General features: G+C 33.4%; 1 protein-coding gene across 1 annotated transcript in view; it reads left to right on the forward strand.

Moving 5' to 3' along the window:
* The first annotated feature begins 2,556 nt into the window (after positions 1 to 2,556).
* Positions 2,557 to 19,187, forward strand: part of LOC132727852 (solute carrier family 28 member 3-like) — a 33,289-nt gene continuing 16,658 nt past the window's right edge. Inside the window, exons 1-6 of the mRNA XM_060713438.1 lie at positions 2,557 to 3,415; positions 7,486 to 7,702; positions 10,693 to 10,832; positions 11,783 to 12,012; positions 13,081 to 13,222; positions 16,863 to 17,054. Coding sequence (XP_060569421.1) covers positions 7,492 to 7,702; positions 10,693 to 10,832; positions 11,783 to 12,012; positions 13,081 to 13,222; positions 16,863 to 17,054 — 915 coding nt within the window. The 5' untranslated portion in view covers positions 2,557 to 3,415; positions 7,486 to 7,491. The remainder of the gene's footprint in view (positions 3,416 to 7,485; positions 7,703 to 10,692; positions 10,833 to 11,782; positions 12,013 to 13,080; positions 13,223 to 16,862; positions 17,055 to 19,187) is intronic.

The raw sequence follows: 19,187 nt of genomic DNA on the forward strand, positions 1-19,187 counted from the left end.
AAATGGGAAAGACCTTTTGACATTCTAGGGGGACCCTACCGTTTTTGGCTTACAAAAAGAAAAAATTTTCTTGGGAAATTTTTTTATAGTTTAAAATTTCCACAAATTTTGATGGGGGTTTTCGTTTCCGCCCGCCAAAATCCTTTCGGGGTTAATTTTGTCATTTTAAACTCATTTAATAAGATTCGCAAAAATCTTTTGTTTGAACGTGAAGGAATTTTTTTAAACGAACGAAAAAATTTTTTTATTTTAAATAAAACCCCAAAAAAATTTTTCTCAAACCCACCCCCTATTTTAAAAAACAAAAAAAAATTTTAAAAAAAATTGTCTATCGTAACTTTGAAATTTAAAAACTCAAAATTTCAAAAAGTGATTTTAAAGGGGGTTGACAGTTTTTTGGGTTTTTAAAAAGGGGGGAAAATTTTTACAAAAATTTGTAAGATTTTTTGGGTCATTGTATTTTTTTTGTTGTCTTTACTAAAATTTATAATTAAACGTTCTATTAAAAGAGGTTATGACCTATTAATTTAAGATATACCGCAAGCTTAGTGTTCATCACTTTTATAGTTGGACGCTACGCTTTCCTCTTTTGATTACATAATTATGAAGGACCAAGTGGGAGACTCTATGATGGATAGTCCTTAAAACCCTTTGGGAATGAATTATTTTAATGTTCGTCTTCTGCCTTGCTTCGTCGGACCCTTGTAGTTGATGATCTTGTTTTGCTCCGTCTTTCATTAAGATATTGAGTACTTTTGTTATGGTCATTGGGTTTTCTTATATATTTTTTCTACATGATCATTTCCCGGTGGGCTTTAAAAAAACCTTTATTTTTTTTCCCAAAACCCTTTTGTAACCATAACAACTGTTTAAAAAAATTTCACTTTGGGGATTCTATTTATTTACACCGTCTCGTTTATAGGAAAACATGGTGGGGCTAAGATTTGAGGGGTTTTGGTGCACCATTAACCGGTTTCAACTCTCCAGCAGTTCTTATGCTGCTGACCGTTCCTAGGCGGCGCCCCTAGATCTGTGTTCCTCAGATGTATATCTTTGTTGTTACATACTGTTTTGGTGACACTTGTCTGTGTCCCTTGTTGTTTTCTTGTCTACGGAAAGCATCTTCCCTTTTGCCCATAGTTTATTTCTTTAATCCCCTACTTCCCCGAATCTCCTATCCCCGTCCCGTGTGCCCATTTGCGTTCAATGAACGCCGCCTTTCCTTTTTGATCTTGTTTATCATATTTGTTTGAACTAATCATGCCACCCAATGTGGGCCTGTAGGAGCTGTTAATCATGTTTTTTAAGGTGTATTAAAAGTAGCAATGCTGTGTCTTCTTTTTCTCGGTTGGCTCATCATCAAAGCATGTAACTCTGCAGGAAATAAACTGAAAAATAGTTGTTAATTAATTGCAAATAATGGAACCTTTGATGTATCTGTAGAGATAACCTTTGATGTATCTGTAGAGATGTGCAGGACTAACAGATGAGGAAGATGGTCTGAGGCTAGCCGTTTATATGCCCACCATGATAAACATGCAATGCTTTAGCCACTCAAATTTGCTTTCTTCGCCCTCATCGTGGTCCCATCTCGATGACATCGTACCAAAATACGATGGCGACACGACGGTATTGCGAGGGCTTCACGCAGTCGTGTTCCCTTCTTAGGACTATCGGGAATCTTCGTGTTTCCTTCGTATTATCTTCTTGAGGCTAAAAATACCAGATTAAACCGATGATCACACGAAGCAAAGACGAAGACTACACGATTTGACAAGATGGCTTCATGACGGCCTTACGAAGCGCAAAATTGGCATACGAATTCAACATGAAAATGAACCTTCGCAATGCCTTCCGGCAATTTTTTGGCATGCCAAAAATTTTGCGACCGTTCACGAAGTTGCTGCCGGAGCCAGAAAAATTTAGCCGGGGGTCATACGATTGCAAAAGATACCGATGTTATTACGATCAGCTCCGAATTTGAACTTTTCCTTATTCGTGTGTCCATATCTGATGCGAAATTCGGGACAGTGTGACGCCTGCATTAAAAAAGACACATTGGAAATTCCGAATGAATAGGATTAAAGAGAATTTACTGTTACCCATTGTTCTCCAAGTCACACAAGTACCTCTGGTTTTTGTACGTCGTGACCTTTTCATGGTCAATCACGTGTAAATGATTGCTACAGTATGACTAGCGTATGATAATGATTTTCTAGACTAAATAATGAATAGACTAATTGATAAGGTGATAAAATTGTTTGTATCTTAATACTTTATTAGACGTAATGCTCAGAGTCATTGCTGTACAGCAGACAACATCATGATCATGCAATTGTTGTACGGTTTTAATTAATTTGTTGTAAAGATATTTGCAGTTGACATAACCGGAAAATAGGCATTCGCAGTAGATCTTACAGAATGATGTTAAATAATAATAATAATAATAATAATAATAATAATAATAATAATAATATATATAATGATAATGATTGATGATGATGATGATGATGATGATGTACACATTTTTGATAAAAGTATATGACAGACAAATTATTGAATAATATATACTTCATTGAGCGACGGATTCGTGTATATTCTGGGACATACGATAAATTTTAAACTTTAAAAATAATATTAATTCTATATCGAATATTATATCAAATAAAATTCAGAATGTCGTAGGGTGACAAATAATTATACCTTAAATTTTTTGTGATTAAAAATGTTTCGTATACAAGTGTATTATAGTTTAATTCAAAATTAGATAAGCCTTAGAAATACAATGTAGTTTATTAATAATTCTGTCATTAAATTTTGCTGACGCTATGTTTTTTCTTCTTCATTGCGAATATGTTTTTTCTTGTTCTTCCTGCTTTTTTTCCTTCATAAAATGTACTGTACTGAACTGTATGATTAGTCCAATCACGAAAAAGGCGCGCGTGCATATTTATACAAATCGATATTATAAACTAAACTAAAATTGTAATCACGATCTGTTCATTCATAAATATACTTTACAGTAACGTCACAAAGAGGATTGTACCCAAGATATAAATAAAATATTTAGTCTTCACAACGGGTTCAAACATATTTTGTTACATTAACTTCCGGGTTTGAAAAATCGAAGCCAGCCTGCGTCTATAGAAAGAAAGTATCGTAATTCTAATATCTTAAACAAACACCAGTGTCGTAAATTACCACCTGAAGATCGATAACTGAACAACAATAATTCCGCCTCTTCTTTGTGCAATATTGCGTCATACGATTGTTATTCATTATCCAATGGGAGTTGTTTATTGCCGATCGCGCGGGAAATAGGTACACGAGTGAAGAAACCGCTCCTAATATTAGCGCGTTGTTCATAGCAATAATTATTGTATGCCACGTGTGGATGTTGCGGATTTAAACACAGGTAATATTTTACCATCTATATTTCTCATCAAATATGTGTATTGAAAAATAATCATCTAGATTTGTAATAATAAAAAGACAACACATAGATCTGTCTGAACAACTTATATTGGAAGCATGCCCATGCACTCTCCACGTGGGTCTCTCCACGTGGTAGCTAGTGTGTGTTGGAAACCTGCATATTTTACCTGTATCTAGTAAGATATTAGTTTTAAGGTAGTTCATTTAAAATATAGATTTTATTATCAAACCATGTGTACCTTTCTATTTTATACTATGTTTGAAGTTTAAATTTATAACTAGATCTATGTACCGAGATTTATTTGTAACCAGGAACATAAAATTGAGATCTACATGACTTTCATGTAAGTGTCCTTGTTATAGGATCATATGTCTATTGTGATTGTTTCCTTGTCATTTATTATCATATCATTAATTATAAGGATTTCTGTGTTTGTATTTTTAAATGTCAAGAGATCAACCCAGATTTCAATGTATATGTAACTATTTTTTACTAAATCTTTGGATCAACTAAAGAAATATGGAAATAGGTCTTTTAAATTCTAAAACTGAAGTTTTGGCATGATTTTCAAATTATTTAATATACCATTTGATGTTACAAATGTAATACAAAGTCAGTGGCAAGCTGTTAAATGTTTCCGTGAGCAAGAAACTACACTCCTTGTTAGTACTTGTTGGTCCCAGGATATGGAAGGGATTGTCCGCCACTCTAATTTATATGAATACATTGTAATTAATATGAATACATTCTTATTATTTTGAAGACATTATTATTGATAGGAAAACATTATTATTATTATTATGAAAACATTGTTATTAATATGGAGACTTTATTATTAATACGTTGTAATCATTATGCAATATTAAGATGTTGTACTTGCTGACGTAACTCGAGTTCTTATTGAAATATGCAAACATTCAATTTACACTTCAGTTCTAAGGCTGTAAACATGCAAACTATAATTAGATATTTAATTTGCTAGCTTTCAAGTATTTTTCCTTTATTTGAATTTGCTTTCTAAAATTAATTATGTCTCCCCCACCTCGGGGGGAGACATATTGTTTTTGCCCTGTCCGTCCGTCCGTCCGTCAGTCCGTCCGTCAGTCCGTCCGTCAGTCCGTCCGTCCATTCTTCGTTTCCGGACGATAACTAGAGTTCCTTTTGACCTACAGCTCTCAAACTTCATAGGATGAATGGTCTTATTGAGCAGATGATCCCTATTGTTTTTGGGGTCAGTAGTTCAAAGGTCAAGGTCACAGTGACCGTTGGTCAATTTCTCGTTTCCGGATGATAACTAGAGTTCCTTTTGACCTACAGCCCTCAAACTTCATAGGATGATTGGTCTTATAGAGCTGATGATCCCTATTGTTGTTGGGGTCAGTAGGTCAAAGGTCAAGGTCACACTGACCGTTGGTCAATTTCTCGTTTCCGGATGATAACTAGAGTTCCTTTAGACCTACAACCTCAAACTTCATAGGATGATTGGTCTTATTGAGCAGATGATCCCTATTGTTTTTGGGGTCAGTAGTTCAAAGGTCAAGGTCACAGTGACCGTTGGTCAATTTCTCCTTTCCGGATGATAACTAGAGTTCCTTTTGACCTACAGCCCTCAAACTTCATAGGATGATTGGTCTTATAGAGCAGATGATCCCTATTGTTTTTGGGGTTAGTAGGTCAAAGGTCAAGGTCACAGTGACCGTTGGTCAATTTCTCATTTCCGGATGATAACTAGAGTTCCTTTTGACCTACAACCCTCAAACTTCATAGGATGATTGGTCTTATTAATCAAATGATCCCTATTGTTTTAATGGTCAGTAGGTCAAAGGTCAAGGTCACAGCGACCGTTGGTTAATTTCTCCTTTCCGGATGATAACTCGAGTTCCTTTAGACCTACAACCCTCAAACTTCATAGGATGATTGGTCTTATTGAGCAGATGATCCCTCTTGTTTATGGGGTCAGTAGGTCAAAGGTTAAGGTCACAGTGACCATTGGTCATTTTCTCATTTCCGGATGATAACTAGAGTTCTTATCAGTGAGGACATTTAACTATTATTGATATATCAGTGATATATCAGTTGTCTGGTTTTATATACACTGTTCTTTTATCTCCATTTCCATTCCTGTTTCCATTCACAGTTATTCTCAGCAGTGGGGGAGACATGCGCTTTTTTACAAAAGCATCCTCTAGTTTGACACACATTTTATTCTTACAGTGTTTCAGTATTTATTTTACAAAAATCATGGTAATTTTAGTCCCATGCTGACATTGTGTATTATGTATTCGAAACAGCATTTTGCATAGCACACTATGAGTTCCGAAGTATAATTCAAAATTAATTAGGTTTTTGCGCTAGAATTGCCCCTTTTAATCTACGGGGAATAACTGGTAAAAATGAAAAAAATAATAACCGCTCCCTGACCGGCGTTCACGAATCTGATACTAAGAAAACTAAGTTTGAAGCCAAGTTTGAGGCAAAATATCTCAAAATCCACCGCATACAGTATGCCACATGCAAACCTTTTCTGAAAGATCTTCAAAAATGAGTTGATTTAAAGAATAATCAAAGCACAGAAGGCGCTGAATTTGTTTGGGTCTCAGAATGTCAGAAAGGTGAAGGTTGTGAGATTATTATATAAACCAATTTGTTTTTGTATAGTGCCACCAATGCTTTCCAGTGTTTTAATTGTAGTAAACTGGCTATAAGACTAATTGCAACACTGATAGGCAATTCAATGTTTATTTGACTTAAAAAATTAAAAAAAAAAAAGTTGCCTCATTGGGATTTGAACTCCAGACCTCTCGATTCATAAGCGAGCGTGCAAACCTCTAGGCCACGGTGAAGTTTTATGTAAACGGCCTGAAGAAAACCGTATTATTCTAAATTAGGGTTTGTAACACGCTAAACCTGTTGTTTAACACAGATATTAATAATCATGGAGTTTACTGTAAGCATGTATATCTATAAAGAATGAAACAATATTAGAAATCTTCGACCATTCGGAAACTACTTTGCTTGAAAATAAATGCACCTGTCATTTGACAATCTTTACGCATTGATCTCCCCTGAATTTTTCGGCGTTAGTGTACATATAAAGGGAAGTAACGGCTTCAAAAAAGTGGACTACTTTAGGCATTTGCAATTAACAGCATTAGGCTCTGAAATTTCGCTACCATTATTTGTTTGGTCTGACGACCCAAACAAATAAAAATGATATGTTGCGCATTAGCCTATGCAAGATAGAACATGTTCGTTGTTGTTATATATAGAGCTAGTAGATCTAACAGCTTTATTCAAGGCAGCTAGGGTATCACGATGTTTGATCGAATCTTTTCCATGAGGTGACTTACGTCCGCACCGAAAAGGATCAGTTTGTATTAAACAGCGACCTCTGTCACCGACAAAATTTGGTTTCCCGCTTCGTTTTTTGATATTGTCAACATTGTTATGAAGACGATTTTGTTTTAATGAGTCAATGTTAAACAGCATTTTATACTGCGAATGATGTTTCGATCGTTTTGATTAAATGTTGAACATTTTATTTCAAATGAATTAACACATATATGGTAGCATCCATACACTGAATACCTAATGTTGATTTTAATGTGTGATTTTGAATTAAAATTTATTAAATATATTTTAAGGGAAATCATACCAATTTTCAGAATGAAACAACAAAAACGTGTATAAAAATAAAATTAACGTATAACAAAGATATATTTCAAAATGCCTTTATAAAGATACGAAATACACTTAAGTCTTGAAAATAACCAAAATCTAACATCAAATTCACTATCGAAAAAGTAAAAACGGAAATTGGAATGTCATAAAGCATAATAGGTGAACTGGCGGATAATCCCTTCCATACCAGGAAAGCATTTGAGAGTGTTTCAATAAGCTTTTTATTATATATCTATCTATCTTCCGTTAATGTCAAACCCCTCGCGGGGACTTAGACATTATAACTTCCAACACAATCAAACTAACTCAAATTAGTATAAATTAGTTGTAATGTTAATAATACATAATGATTGTGTACTGTTACACAGTTAAGTATGCCAGCCTACGCAGATACTTGTGTTGATGAGAGCGGCTTAGTTGAGAAGTCGACAGCACCAAGACTGGCTAATGATCAACAGTTATTTAATAGTCCACCAGCCTATACAGATATTTGTGTTGAAGAAGGTGGTTTAGATGAGAAATCAGCTTCAAGTCAGGCACATGATCCTATGTTAAAGAATGAAGATTTTAGTGTGGAAGTTAAAGGTTATTTATATTTTTTCTTTATTCTGTATTAAATGTTCAAAGTCTGAAATGAATCTGCCCAGGTAACGCATTCTGGCAATGTCATTAATTATTAACGGGTATGTGCAAATCAAAATAAGAATAAAAGTTTGTCCACCAACATTTATATATTACTGTCTTAAATGTCAGACTGCAGAGATGTGCAGCCTAAAAATTCAGATGGCAAAAAATTCATTATAACATTATGTCTGGCCTTCATTAATTATATATTAATTAACTGACAAAAAGAAACAACTGTCTTCAAGTGAGATGGTCAGTTGTCTCTCAACAAAGCAATGATTCAGTACTTAGTAATCAAATTATGTGATATTAGTTGCTGGTGAAAAATTGGTAATTACTGGCAATAAATATGCAGGTAAATCATTAAGGTGGACCAAACACCTTAATTTGATCAAAATCTGTTTGAAATTCAAGTCAATTAAAACCTGACAAACAGCAGTTGAACGCTGTAACATATTGTAAAGTAAATGATACTATTATATATTATAATAGATACGTACATAGTAATTGAAGCAATGAATTATTTATGCTCGCAGATCAATAAATCAGATGGGCATATTGTTTTCTGGTCTGTCAGTCTGTTATTTTTTACCACAAAACTTTAACCACCTTGATCATTATATAAATATTTAAGATCTAAAGCTTCCACCTACAGCTTCCAAACTTATCAATTTCATGCCCCTTTGATCAGCTTTACGCTCATTCTCAATAAAACACAGCATTTGATGTTCCACTGGGTAGCTCGTATACGAAGGTTTTTCTGGAGGTCAAAATGTCGTTAGAAAGGTGGCTGCCACTTTGTCTAATAGGGACACTCTCAGTTTTACATTTCTATCTGTTATTTTTCTTTTACAAGTACCATTAATTGCCCTAAAATGTTAACAAAAGTTACTGTCGCCACCTAGAATTTTCAACTTTGAAATTGTGTTTCAGAAAAATAAGTTCCAGAATAAACGGAACATGTGGCAATTAGTCATTGCTGTGTGTATATGCACTTTGGATTATTGGTAAAAATTATATTTGACTGTTAAAATCTCATTGGTATAATGAATTGATCGAATGTCGCCAAATGCATATAAATAAATAGTGACAAACTAAAACAATAAGAAATGAAACCTTAATTACATAAATTGAATCGATGCATGTTTAATAATTACAGCATTATATATAATTATAAGTAAAAATAAGCTTGCAGCCTCTCAAATATCATTCTATTTTCGGAAAATTTTTCATTTTTTATTCAAATCTTTCAACAGCACTTTAAAAAGAAACATACGTTACCATTATTTAAGAGCAATCCATTCAAAGAAGAAATCAAAACAAGAAAAGAAAATTAACATGTCTGTAACTCTGATATATTAACCCACAAATTATGGCGGCTTAAACGGTCTTGCGTCATTTTTTAACCCACTTTCAATGTAAAAATGAAACATACGTTACAGAAACATACGTTATCAACTTTTTAAAGTAAGTTTATCAAAAGGGAAATTGAAGTTCAGAAAGCACGTATAACATCAACATTAACTTCTATTTGACATTAGTAAGTAAATTTTTGTTAACTTTGGTCGTGTGCTTTTACTTTGTTTTAAGTAACCACAGTGAAAACAAACGTTACTTTTTATCAAACAGACTTTATATTGTTTACACATGCATATATAAAAACATAAAATCGCATTTTTATGACAATAGAATGATTTTGCATTTGATTCCTAAATAAAAAAAGTCGATTTTACATGTAAGTTTAAATTCCGTGATTAAAGTTCTAAAAATAAGCGAGTGTGAAACATACGTTACTCCAACTTTACAATTCGACAATTTTGAAAATTAAAGATAAAGTTGGGATTAGCATGCCTGTTAGTAACGGTTACCTTTGTATTAGATGTAAGAAGACACAAAATTGATTTTACAAAGGAAAGATATGTTTAATAATATGTTGATGTACCAACAGAAATGTTAAAAATATATTAAAGATATTGATGTTCTCAGCAACAACTAATTCGTTTCTGCAAAGAGGCTTACTGGCCGTATTTCATTCTATATATAATAATGTTAAAATAATATCCATAAATATAAATTATTTTACAAAAAATTAAAATTGTTTTCTCAACCTTACTTGCATTTGAATAAAATGAAAACATACGTGACATCCTTTATGGGGATGAATATCAAACTGTTTAGTAATAAATTTTCCAAATATCAAGAAAGTGGAAAGTTGAATATTTTGAGAAAAAAAAATGCTAATACAAAAATTGTGTATGCATTCGACCTCTCAAATATTATATATGATATATATCCTTTGAATAAAGACATAAAATAATCATTTTCAAAATTGACTATTTTTGCTTTCTACGAATATTTAACTTTGAAGAAATTGACTGAAAATTAGCAAGGTACCAAACTTCTTTGAATTTTCCTGGGTTAGAAAGTCCCTCTAGATAGAGAATTTACAGATTTTGATATATTTTACAGACATTTGTTATTAATATGCAGCCAATATGTTACATAATTAGATCTGAAATCTACGTTACCGAAGAAATACAGTGTCATTACCGAAATAAATGCCATCCTGTTATATCATAGTTTCTTGTTCAAAATATTTCTGGCAAACTTGCAAAATACCCTAAACATTTACTTCAGCGATAAAAAATGACACAATGACAACATCAAATTTTTAATATTTTTCAACCTCAAATGCTTTATTTTATTGAGAATGGGCGTTTAGTCTTTACAGCAAGACCCTTTCTGAGGTAACTTGGTCAAATGTCAATGTTACTGTAAGAGTCAGTAAGTCTCCTTGAAGTGAAACATAGTGCTAATTCAATATTTCATTCAAAGAATTTATTCGAATGGATAATTAAACCATATGTCAATATTAGACATGTATATTTATATGTATATTTATGTTGTAGATACGTTATGCAATAATGATTTAAATTAATGGATATTTTCAGATATAGAATCAACCGATAGTAGTTCTAATGTATCGCCCAGCAGTAGTAGCAGTTCTATCTGCAATGCATTTGACAATGTTCAACAGATTCATAAAGATATTGGCTCATTTATTGATACCAACAAAGTCATTCTTAGAGGTGTAAGTTAATATTACCTGGTAGGTATTATATATTTGAGGGGTATAATCCTGACAGAGTAGAAAAGTAAAAACTAATTTTGTATTCTAAGCGGAATAACGATCTGTTCTTTTCGTGTCGCCTGCCACTGAGTAGCCGCGATATATAATAGGGATCACTTCTCAGTAGTCTGCCTGTCTGTCCGTTTGTCCATCTGCCTCAAAACTTGTCTGGACTACTCCTCAGGAATAACTGGTGCAATTTCATCCAAACTTTACACAAATGATCACCAATGAATTACCAAGTCTATTTGTGAATATCATTGGCATTATCCAGTTTAATGATTTTTGTCAGAGTTATGACCCTTTTATGATTTTTATTTTAAATGAAATAGCCTGGACTACTCCTCTTTTACCACTGATCAATTTCACTGAAACTTTACAGGATTGATCAGTAGCTCAAGAACTTGCACATATATTACAGAGTTTTCCAGTTGAATGATTTTGGCTGAGTTATGGCCCTTGAATAAAAACCGCGCTTTGGCCTGTTAATGATTTTTGTGTCTCCTGCTACATGCTATTATCAGGCATCACATGTAATCACATATATCTGTTGTTGATAAATTGGAAGTTCCTAATTACTATAATGGGCTATTCTTATATCAGACCAGTAGGTCATAAATTTTATACACCAGAAGTTATATGATTAATGTGTGTAAAGGAGATAAAGTAATTATTGTGTGTTAGAATTTTAGTAATTCAAGTGATGCACATTGAACAGATAAAGTAATTATTGTGTGTTGCACAACAGATAAAGTACTTAATCAATGTGTGTTATACATTGTGACAAAAGATAAACTATTTATACAACACTTTAGTTGGCTTTCTGGCAAACATCTTAACTACAGCAACTAGGTCACTGCTTATGTAGTTTTTACTGGTATTAAACATGTTGCAATTTTTTTTTCTTTCAGGTATTTATTGGACTAATGTGCACTTGTGCTTTGGGATATTTTATATGGGCACTGGTTATTTCTATCACATATGACTGCCAGGATGTCCGTCCACTGATTACCCTAGTTGTTGGCATTGTTACATGTGTGATCATTTGGCGTTGCAAAATATGCTTTAGTTCACAACTCGAAAAATGCTCACTTGCTTTTGGAGAAGCTATAAATGGAAAAATAAGAAAAATAATCAAAATGTAAGTAAATTGCCGGTCAGGTCAGGTGTTGGGGGATGCGTTTGTTGGATGCCTTCCATGTTGATCTTGTTTTTCATATTTTTTACTAACAAGAATCGGTTTTAAATACTGTAGAATGTTACTATAATTGATTAAATTTATCAATCTTATATGTTTGAATAATTGAAGGTTTTTAATTCATTATCATATCATCATCAGACTTTCCTATACTGATTGATGGGGACAGAGCTGCTGTTTGACCCATTATTCTTCACTACTTGTCTTAAGACCAAATAATATATCTCTTTTATTATGAGGTATGTTGTGTTTATGTTAGTGCGAGAACAAACTCATCAATGTATAAATGTTAGGTTAAAGATTATAGTTACCTTAGATATCTCAACATTTCAATTATTTCTTAAGGATCATAAATTAGCAAAGGCTCAGTGACCATGCATTTACTTTTTACTTGTTGGTTGGTGACTGACCATATTTCTGACATGAGTTTTCAGGTGGCATTAATAAAGAAATAAAAAAAGGATGTTTTACAAAATTTATTAAAAAAAAATGCCAAACAAATCTTTGCCTTTAACATGCTGGTGCTGGAACTGAAAATGATAAGCCTTTAATTTCCATCAGTATAGCCTCAGCCAGGCCAGAGCAAACATACATTGGTAGCTAATTTTTGTGTTGCCTTCTATTCTGTCCATTTGTCCCTCACAAAATGTGTCTGGACTTCTCCACAAAAACAACTGGTGCAAAGTCATCCACACTTTACAGAAATGATCAGTACCAAGTCTAGTTACGCATATTGTCAGCATTTTTCAGTGATTTTGTTATATTTATGGCCCTTAATGATTTAAATAATGTTACAGGATTGATCAGTACATCAAGCACTTGTGCATATTTAACAAGTTGTTCGGTTGAATGACTTTTGGCTGAGTTATGGCCCTTGAAAAAAGGTGTTTTGTCCTGTTATTAATTTTTTATCACCTGCTACACAGTAACTGCAACATGCAACAATGTTACTAAGCTGCAACTTTTATAGGTATCACCCCTGAGTCATCTCAGATAATTTTTCTCTTTCAGAGCTACTTGTACGCTGGTTTTGGTTGGAATCGCCGTAGTGATAATACTCATAGGATTTCGGCGACCTTCAAATCTTATATCTGTTTTTGGTTTCTTCACTTTTGTTCTATTCCTCTGGATTTTCTCAGCTCATCCAGGACAGGTAAAAAATTCCTACTAAGTTCATTGTGTTAAGATTATATTTTTATTTTCCCAATTTTAGCTTGACTAATAGTCTATTATATTTGGATGAAGGTCTTAAAAGGCCGCAACCGGTAGATCCTAGAATAAACAAGTTACAAACCATCCTGATGTTTGATGTGTGTTCTCTCCTTCTCTTGATTTACTTGTTATTATATTTATATCATAAGGAGAGCTATCCTACTCACACAAGCGCCTGCATCACACTTTATTTTGTACTACCCAGAGTATACCTTTTGAGGCATTGCTTTGAAAAATAAATACCTGTTAGTTACTGTCATCACCGCATCAAGGCAAGTACTTATAAAAGTCAAACTCACTGTCATCAAACAGCTTTTTTAATTATCCCCCGCTGAAAAAGCGGCGGGGGATATAGAAATAGTCTCCGTCCGTCCGTCTGTCCTTCCGTCCGACATTTTTGTCCGGAGCATATCTCTAAAAGTATTTGAGTTATCAACTTGAAACTTCATAGGTGGATAGACCTCATTGAGGAGGAGTGCAGTGCACAAGAATGATAACTCTACCCTGCATAATTTTAGAGTTATTGCCCTTTGTTATTTTTCAAAATTGATTTTTGTCCAGAGCATAACTCCAAAAGCCTATGAGATATCAACATGAAACTTCATAGGTGCATATATCTCACTCAGGAGGTGTGCAGTGCACAAGAATGATAACTCTACCTTTCATAATTTTTGAGTTATTGCCCTTTGTTATTTTTCATACTTAATTTTCACCTGAGTGGAGCAAAACTCAAAAAGTTTTTGAGATATCAACATGAAATGCCATAGGTGGATAGATCTTATTGAGGAGGAATGTTGTGCACAAGAATGATAACTCTTCCCTTTACAATTTTTTAGTTATTGCCCTTTGTTATTTTTCATGCTATTTTGTCCAGAGCTTATCTCAAAAAGTATTTGAGGTATCAACTTGAAACTTCATAGGTGAATGGATCTCATTGAGGAGGAGTGCATTGCACAAGAATGATAACTCTACCCTGCATTATTTTTGGAGTTATTGCCCTTTGTTATTTTAAGCTCACCGGTCACAAAGTGACAGGGTGAGCTTTTGTGATCGCTTTTCATCCGGCGTCCGTCCGGCGTCCGTCCGTCCGTAAACTTTTACTTTAAATGACATCTCCTCATAAACCACTAAGCCAATTTCATCCAAACTTCACAGGAAAGTTCCTTTGGTGGTCACCTTTAAAAATTGTTCAAAGAATTTAATTCCATGCAGAACTCTGGTTGCCATGGCAACCGAAAGAAAAAACTTTAAATATCTTCTTTTAAAAAACCATAAGAGCTAGAGCTTAGATATTTGGCATGAAACATCTTCTAGTGAGTGTCTACCAAGTTTGTTCAAATAAAAGCCCTGGGGTCAAAATTGGCCCCGCCCCAGGGGGTCATTGATTTTCCCTATATGCATATAGTAAAAACTTAAAAATTTTCTTTTAAAGAACCCAAAGAGCTAGAGCTAAGATATTTAGCATGAAACATGTTCTAATGGGTGTCTACCAAGTTTGTTCAAATAAAAGCCCTGGGGTCAAAATTGGCCCCGCCCCAGGGGGTCATTGATTTTCCCTATATGCATATAGTAAAAAATAAAAAAAATCTTCTTTTAAAGAACCAAAAGAGTTAGAGCTAAGATATTTAGCATGAAACATGTTCTAATAAGTGTCTACCAAGTTTGTTCAAATAAAAGCCCTGGGGTCAAAATTGGCCCTGTTCCGGGGGGTCATTGATTTTCCCTATATGCATATAGTAAAAACTTAAAAAATCTTCTTTTAAAGAACCAAAAGAGTTAGAGCTAAGATATTTAGCATGAAACATGTTCTAATAAATGTCTACCAAGTTTGTTCAAATAAAAGCCCTGGGGTCAAAATTGGCCCCGCCTCTTGGGTTCATTGATTTTCCCTATATGCATATAGTAAAAACTTAAAAAATCTTCTTTTAAAGAACCAAAAGAGTTAGAGCTAAGATATTTAGCATGAAACATGTTCTAATAAGTGTCTACCAAGTTTGTTCAAATAAAAGCCCTGGGGTCAAAATTGGCCCCGCCCGGGGGGGTCATTGATTTTCCCTATATGCATATAGTAAAATCTTAAAAAATCTTCTTTTAAAGAACTCAAAGAGCTAGAGTTTAGATATTAAGCATGAAACATGTTCTAATAGGTGTCTACCAAGTTTGTTCAAATAAAAGCCCTGGGGTCAAAATTGGCCCCGCCCCAGGGGGTCATTGATTTTCCCTATATGCATATAGTAAAAACTTAAAAAAAAATCTTCTTTTAAAAAGCCCAATGAGCTAGAGCTTAAGTGTTTAGCATGAAACATCTTCTTATGGGTGTCTACCAAGTTTGTGCAAATAAAAGCCCTTGGGTTAAATTGGCCCTGCAACGTTGGGGGTGGGGGTTGGGGGGGGGGCCTATATACAGGTGAGCGACCTCAGGCCATCATGGCCCTCTTGTTCAAAATTAATTTTTGTCCAGAGCATAGGCTCAAAAGCCTTTGAGATATCAAAATGAAACTTCATAGGTGCATAGATCTCACTCAGGAGGTGTGCAGTGCACAAGAATGATAACTCTAACCTTTCATAATTTTTGAGTTATTGCCCATTGTTTTATTTTCATACCTAATTTTTCAACCCGAGTGGAGCATAACTCAAAAGCGTTTGAGATGTCAACATGAAATGTCATAGGTGGATAGATTTTATTGAGGAGGAATGCTGTGCACAAGAATAATAACTCTTCCCTGTACAATTTTTGAGTTATTGCCCTTTGTTCTTTTTCATACTATTTTGTCCGGAGCTTATCTCAAAAAGTATTTGAGGTATCAACTTGAAACTTCATAGGTGGATGAATCTCAATGAGGAAGAGTGCAGTGCACAAGAACGATAACTCTACCCTGCATTATTGTTTAGTTATTGCCCTTTTTTTATTTTTCAAAATTAATTTTTGTCCAGAGCATAACTCAAAAGGCCTTTGAGATATCATTATGAAACTTCATAGGTGCATAGATCTCACTCAGGAGGTGTACAAAAATGATAACTCTACCTTTTATAATTTTTGAGTTATTGCCCTTTGTTATTTTTCATTCTTAATTTTTCATTTCAATTTTTTTCTCAAAAAGTATTTGAGGTATCAACTTGAAACTTCATAGGTGGATAGATTTTACTGAGGAGGGATGCAGCACACAAGAATGATAACCTACCCTGCATTATTTTTCAGTTATTGCCCTTTGTTATTTTCAGCCATCAGTATTCACATAGGTTTCAAATCTGTAATCACTATAGCCATCAGTTTTCATCACCAAAAGACCTCTTAAAATGGAATTATTCTGCTCTACTACATATACATTCTTCCAATGAGCAAACACATTCGGCGGGGGATGGCCATGTTGACATGGCTCTTGTTACTTTTATTTCAGTTTAAGAATTGAAATAAAGTACAAATTAGTATAACTTGAAAAATTTAATGATAAAATTATATACTAGCAATCATATGTAAAACATTAGCAATATTAATATTTGTTTAATTCTGGCCTTGAAACAACTGTGAATTTTCATGAAATAAATAATGAAATAATCTTAGGATTTGGTTTTTTCCTCAGGTGAACTGGCGACCTGTGTTTGGAGGATTTTGTTTGCAGTTTTACTTTGCTTTGATTATACTACGATGGCAGGCCGGGTTCGATCTTTTGTCTTGGCTCGGTCAAAGAGTCCAAGAATTTCTAGATCTTACCAATTATGGTGCCGAATTTGTGTTTGGATCTAAATTCACTGATCATATATTTGCTATGAAAGTAAGTTCGTTATTTTCTTTATTGAATTATTTTACAATAGTATGGAAGTCTTTAGAGCGAATCTTGTTTACCTTCTTACCTTCTATGACAAAAAGTAGTAAATATTGGCCTCTGAATTATTGATTTATAAGCATGGATCCTGGATTTTTTCCTAGGATAAAGCAGAATTTTAGCAATAGATATTCCAGAGTGAATTTGACTGCTATTTAACTAGTTTTCCAGAGGGGGTCATGGGTGTCATTTTTGAGTGATTGTTACTAGTTTAGGGTGAATGTCACTAAAACAAAAACTTGATATCCAAATCTAAGATTTGTTTGACATACTAGCCAAGTCCCACTAGCCAGCTCATGACTGCTAACCTTTTTGAACCCTGCTTGTTCATTGTAAATCTTTTGCTTTTATGACTACTGCTGAAATGTTTTTCCTTCATATGATTGTGGTATCAAAAATAAGTGAAAATCTAAAAGATATTCAAATTAATACAAAATGTAAAAAATGTATAGATTTTTTCAATACTTTTTGTTCAGCTAAAAGAGTATTTTCAAATAATTACTTATTTACTGTTACATTAGATTTCAGTTAGAACAAGGTTGGTATAGTTGTGCATGAATGGTAGAAGTTGTTTGGCATGTTTGTATATTGATACAGATTTGTAAATTACATCGTTGTAACATACAGTTGACTCTTGTTATCTTGAAGTCATCGGGACCGTCCAAAAAATATCAAGATAATAAAATGTTGAGATAAACATATTAGGGTTTGAACAAGGCAGAAACTGATTTTTACAAAAGACATGTGCATACTTTTTGTCAAATAAACTATGATATCCGCATGTCTTGTTTTCAAAAGCCTAGTCAATATTTAACAAAGTTACATTAGAGGATGTTTACCAGCGGAAATACGGGCGTCTGTGATAAAAAACATATAGTGAGGTTTACTCAGTGATACCCCAATGTTTTCAGGGTGGTTGATCCGGATATCCTCCCAGGTTAGTTATCGGGTCTTTCTCGGGATTGTTCTACCGCTGATTGATTTGTTGATGTTGTGAAACAATATTGCAACGATAACGTTTCTATACTTTCACTATTTCATTTACATTTAAAGTCATAATGAATTGATAGTGTTCGAATATTTATATAGAACGTAAGATTTACTCATTTTGGCCATAAGTCAATCTACAAGCTAATTAGATTAACTTTGATAATAACAACCCAACTTGTTACAAACATAATCATCATTATGACACGTGCTATTGAGCAATTATCGTCTGGTTTGTTTTTCACATGTCTGAAGGGAACGGACAAAAGAAAACTATTAGTAGAAATAAACAAAGGATAATAACTGAAAATAACTGTTGGGGCTGAAATTTTACATCGAGATACTGAAAATATCGAAATAAAAATATCGAGATAAACAAATATATCCAATATAGATAAAGAAGGAAGAAATTCGGGACTTTCAAAATTTCGAGATAACGAAATATCGAGAAAAGCAATGTCGAGATAACGATAGTTGACTGTATGTCAAAGATATTGGAGACATGATGGACAGGGATTGAATTTGTTTAAATTATCAATAATATTTACTTCTATTTGTATTAACTAGAAATAATTATAAAAAATAAGAAAAAAGAAGAGAACAAACACAAATTGTGATAACAATCATAAAAAAAAAATTTCATATACATTTATAATTACATAATATAGCTCATAATTATGTGGTAAGAATTGACTACATCAAAAGCTTGTTATTAGATAATGTATGGCAGAAATATATCTGCCATATGTACATACATAGTGATTTAGGATAACTTATGAATTTGCTAGGAAATTGATTTATAAATATGACAGAAATTAAGGTTAATTTGAGTGTGTTTTTATTCTTTACGTGGGGAGGTGGTTCAGGTTTAAAGTTAAATGGTTCATTAATATGTTTGAAACCAGTGATGTCTCATAAAGGCAGTATTTCAACAGCAAATTTTTTGTAAAGCCAATTTTAATAAAAAGCTTAAATGTTTAAACTTTTATATAAATTTAAATACAGAGGTATCTGTATTATCTGTCACCCGGCTAGAACAGCCATTTTTTTACGCCCATTGAAAATCACTCTATTTTGTACATCTGTTCAGAAGTC

This window comes from Ruditapes philippinarum, unplaced genomic scaffold, assembly GCF_026571515.1.
Source record: "Ruditapes philippinarum isolate M1 unplaced genomic scaffold, ASM2657151v2 ctg2766_1_1_1_1, whole genome shotgun sequence".
Classification (NCBI taxonomy): domain Eukaryota; kingdom Metazoa; phylum Mollusca; class Bivalvia; order Venerida; family Veneridae; genus Ruditapes; species Ruditapes philippinarum.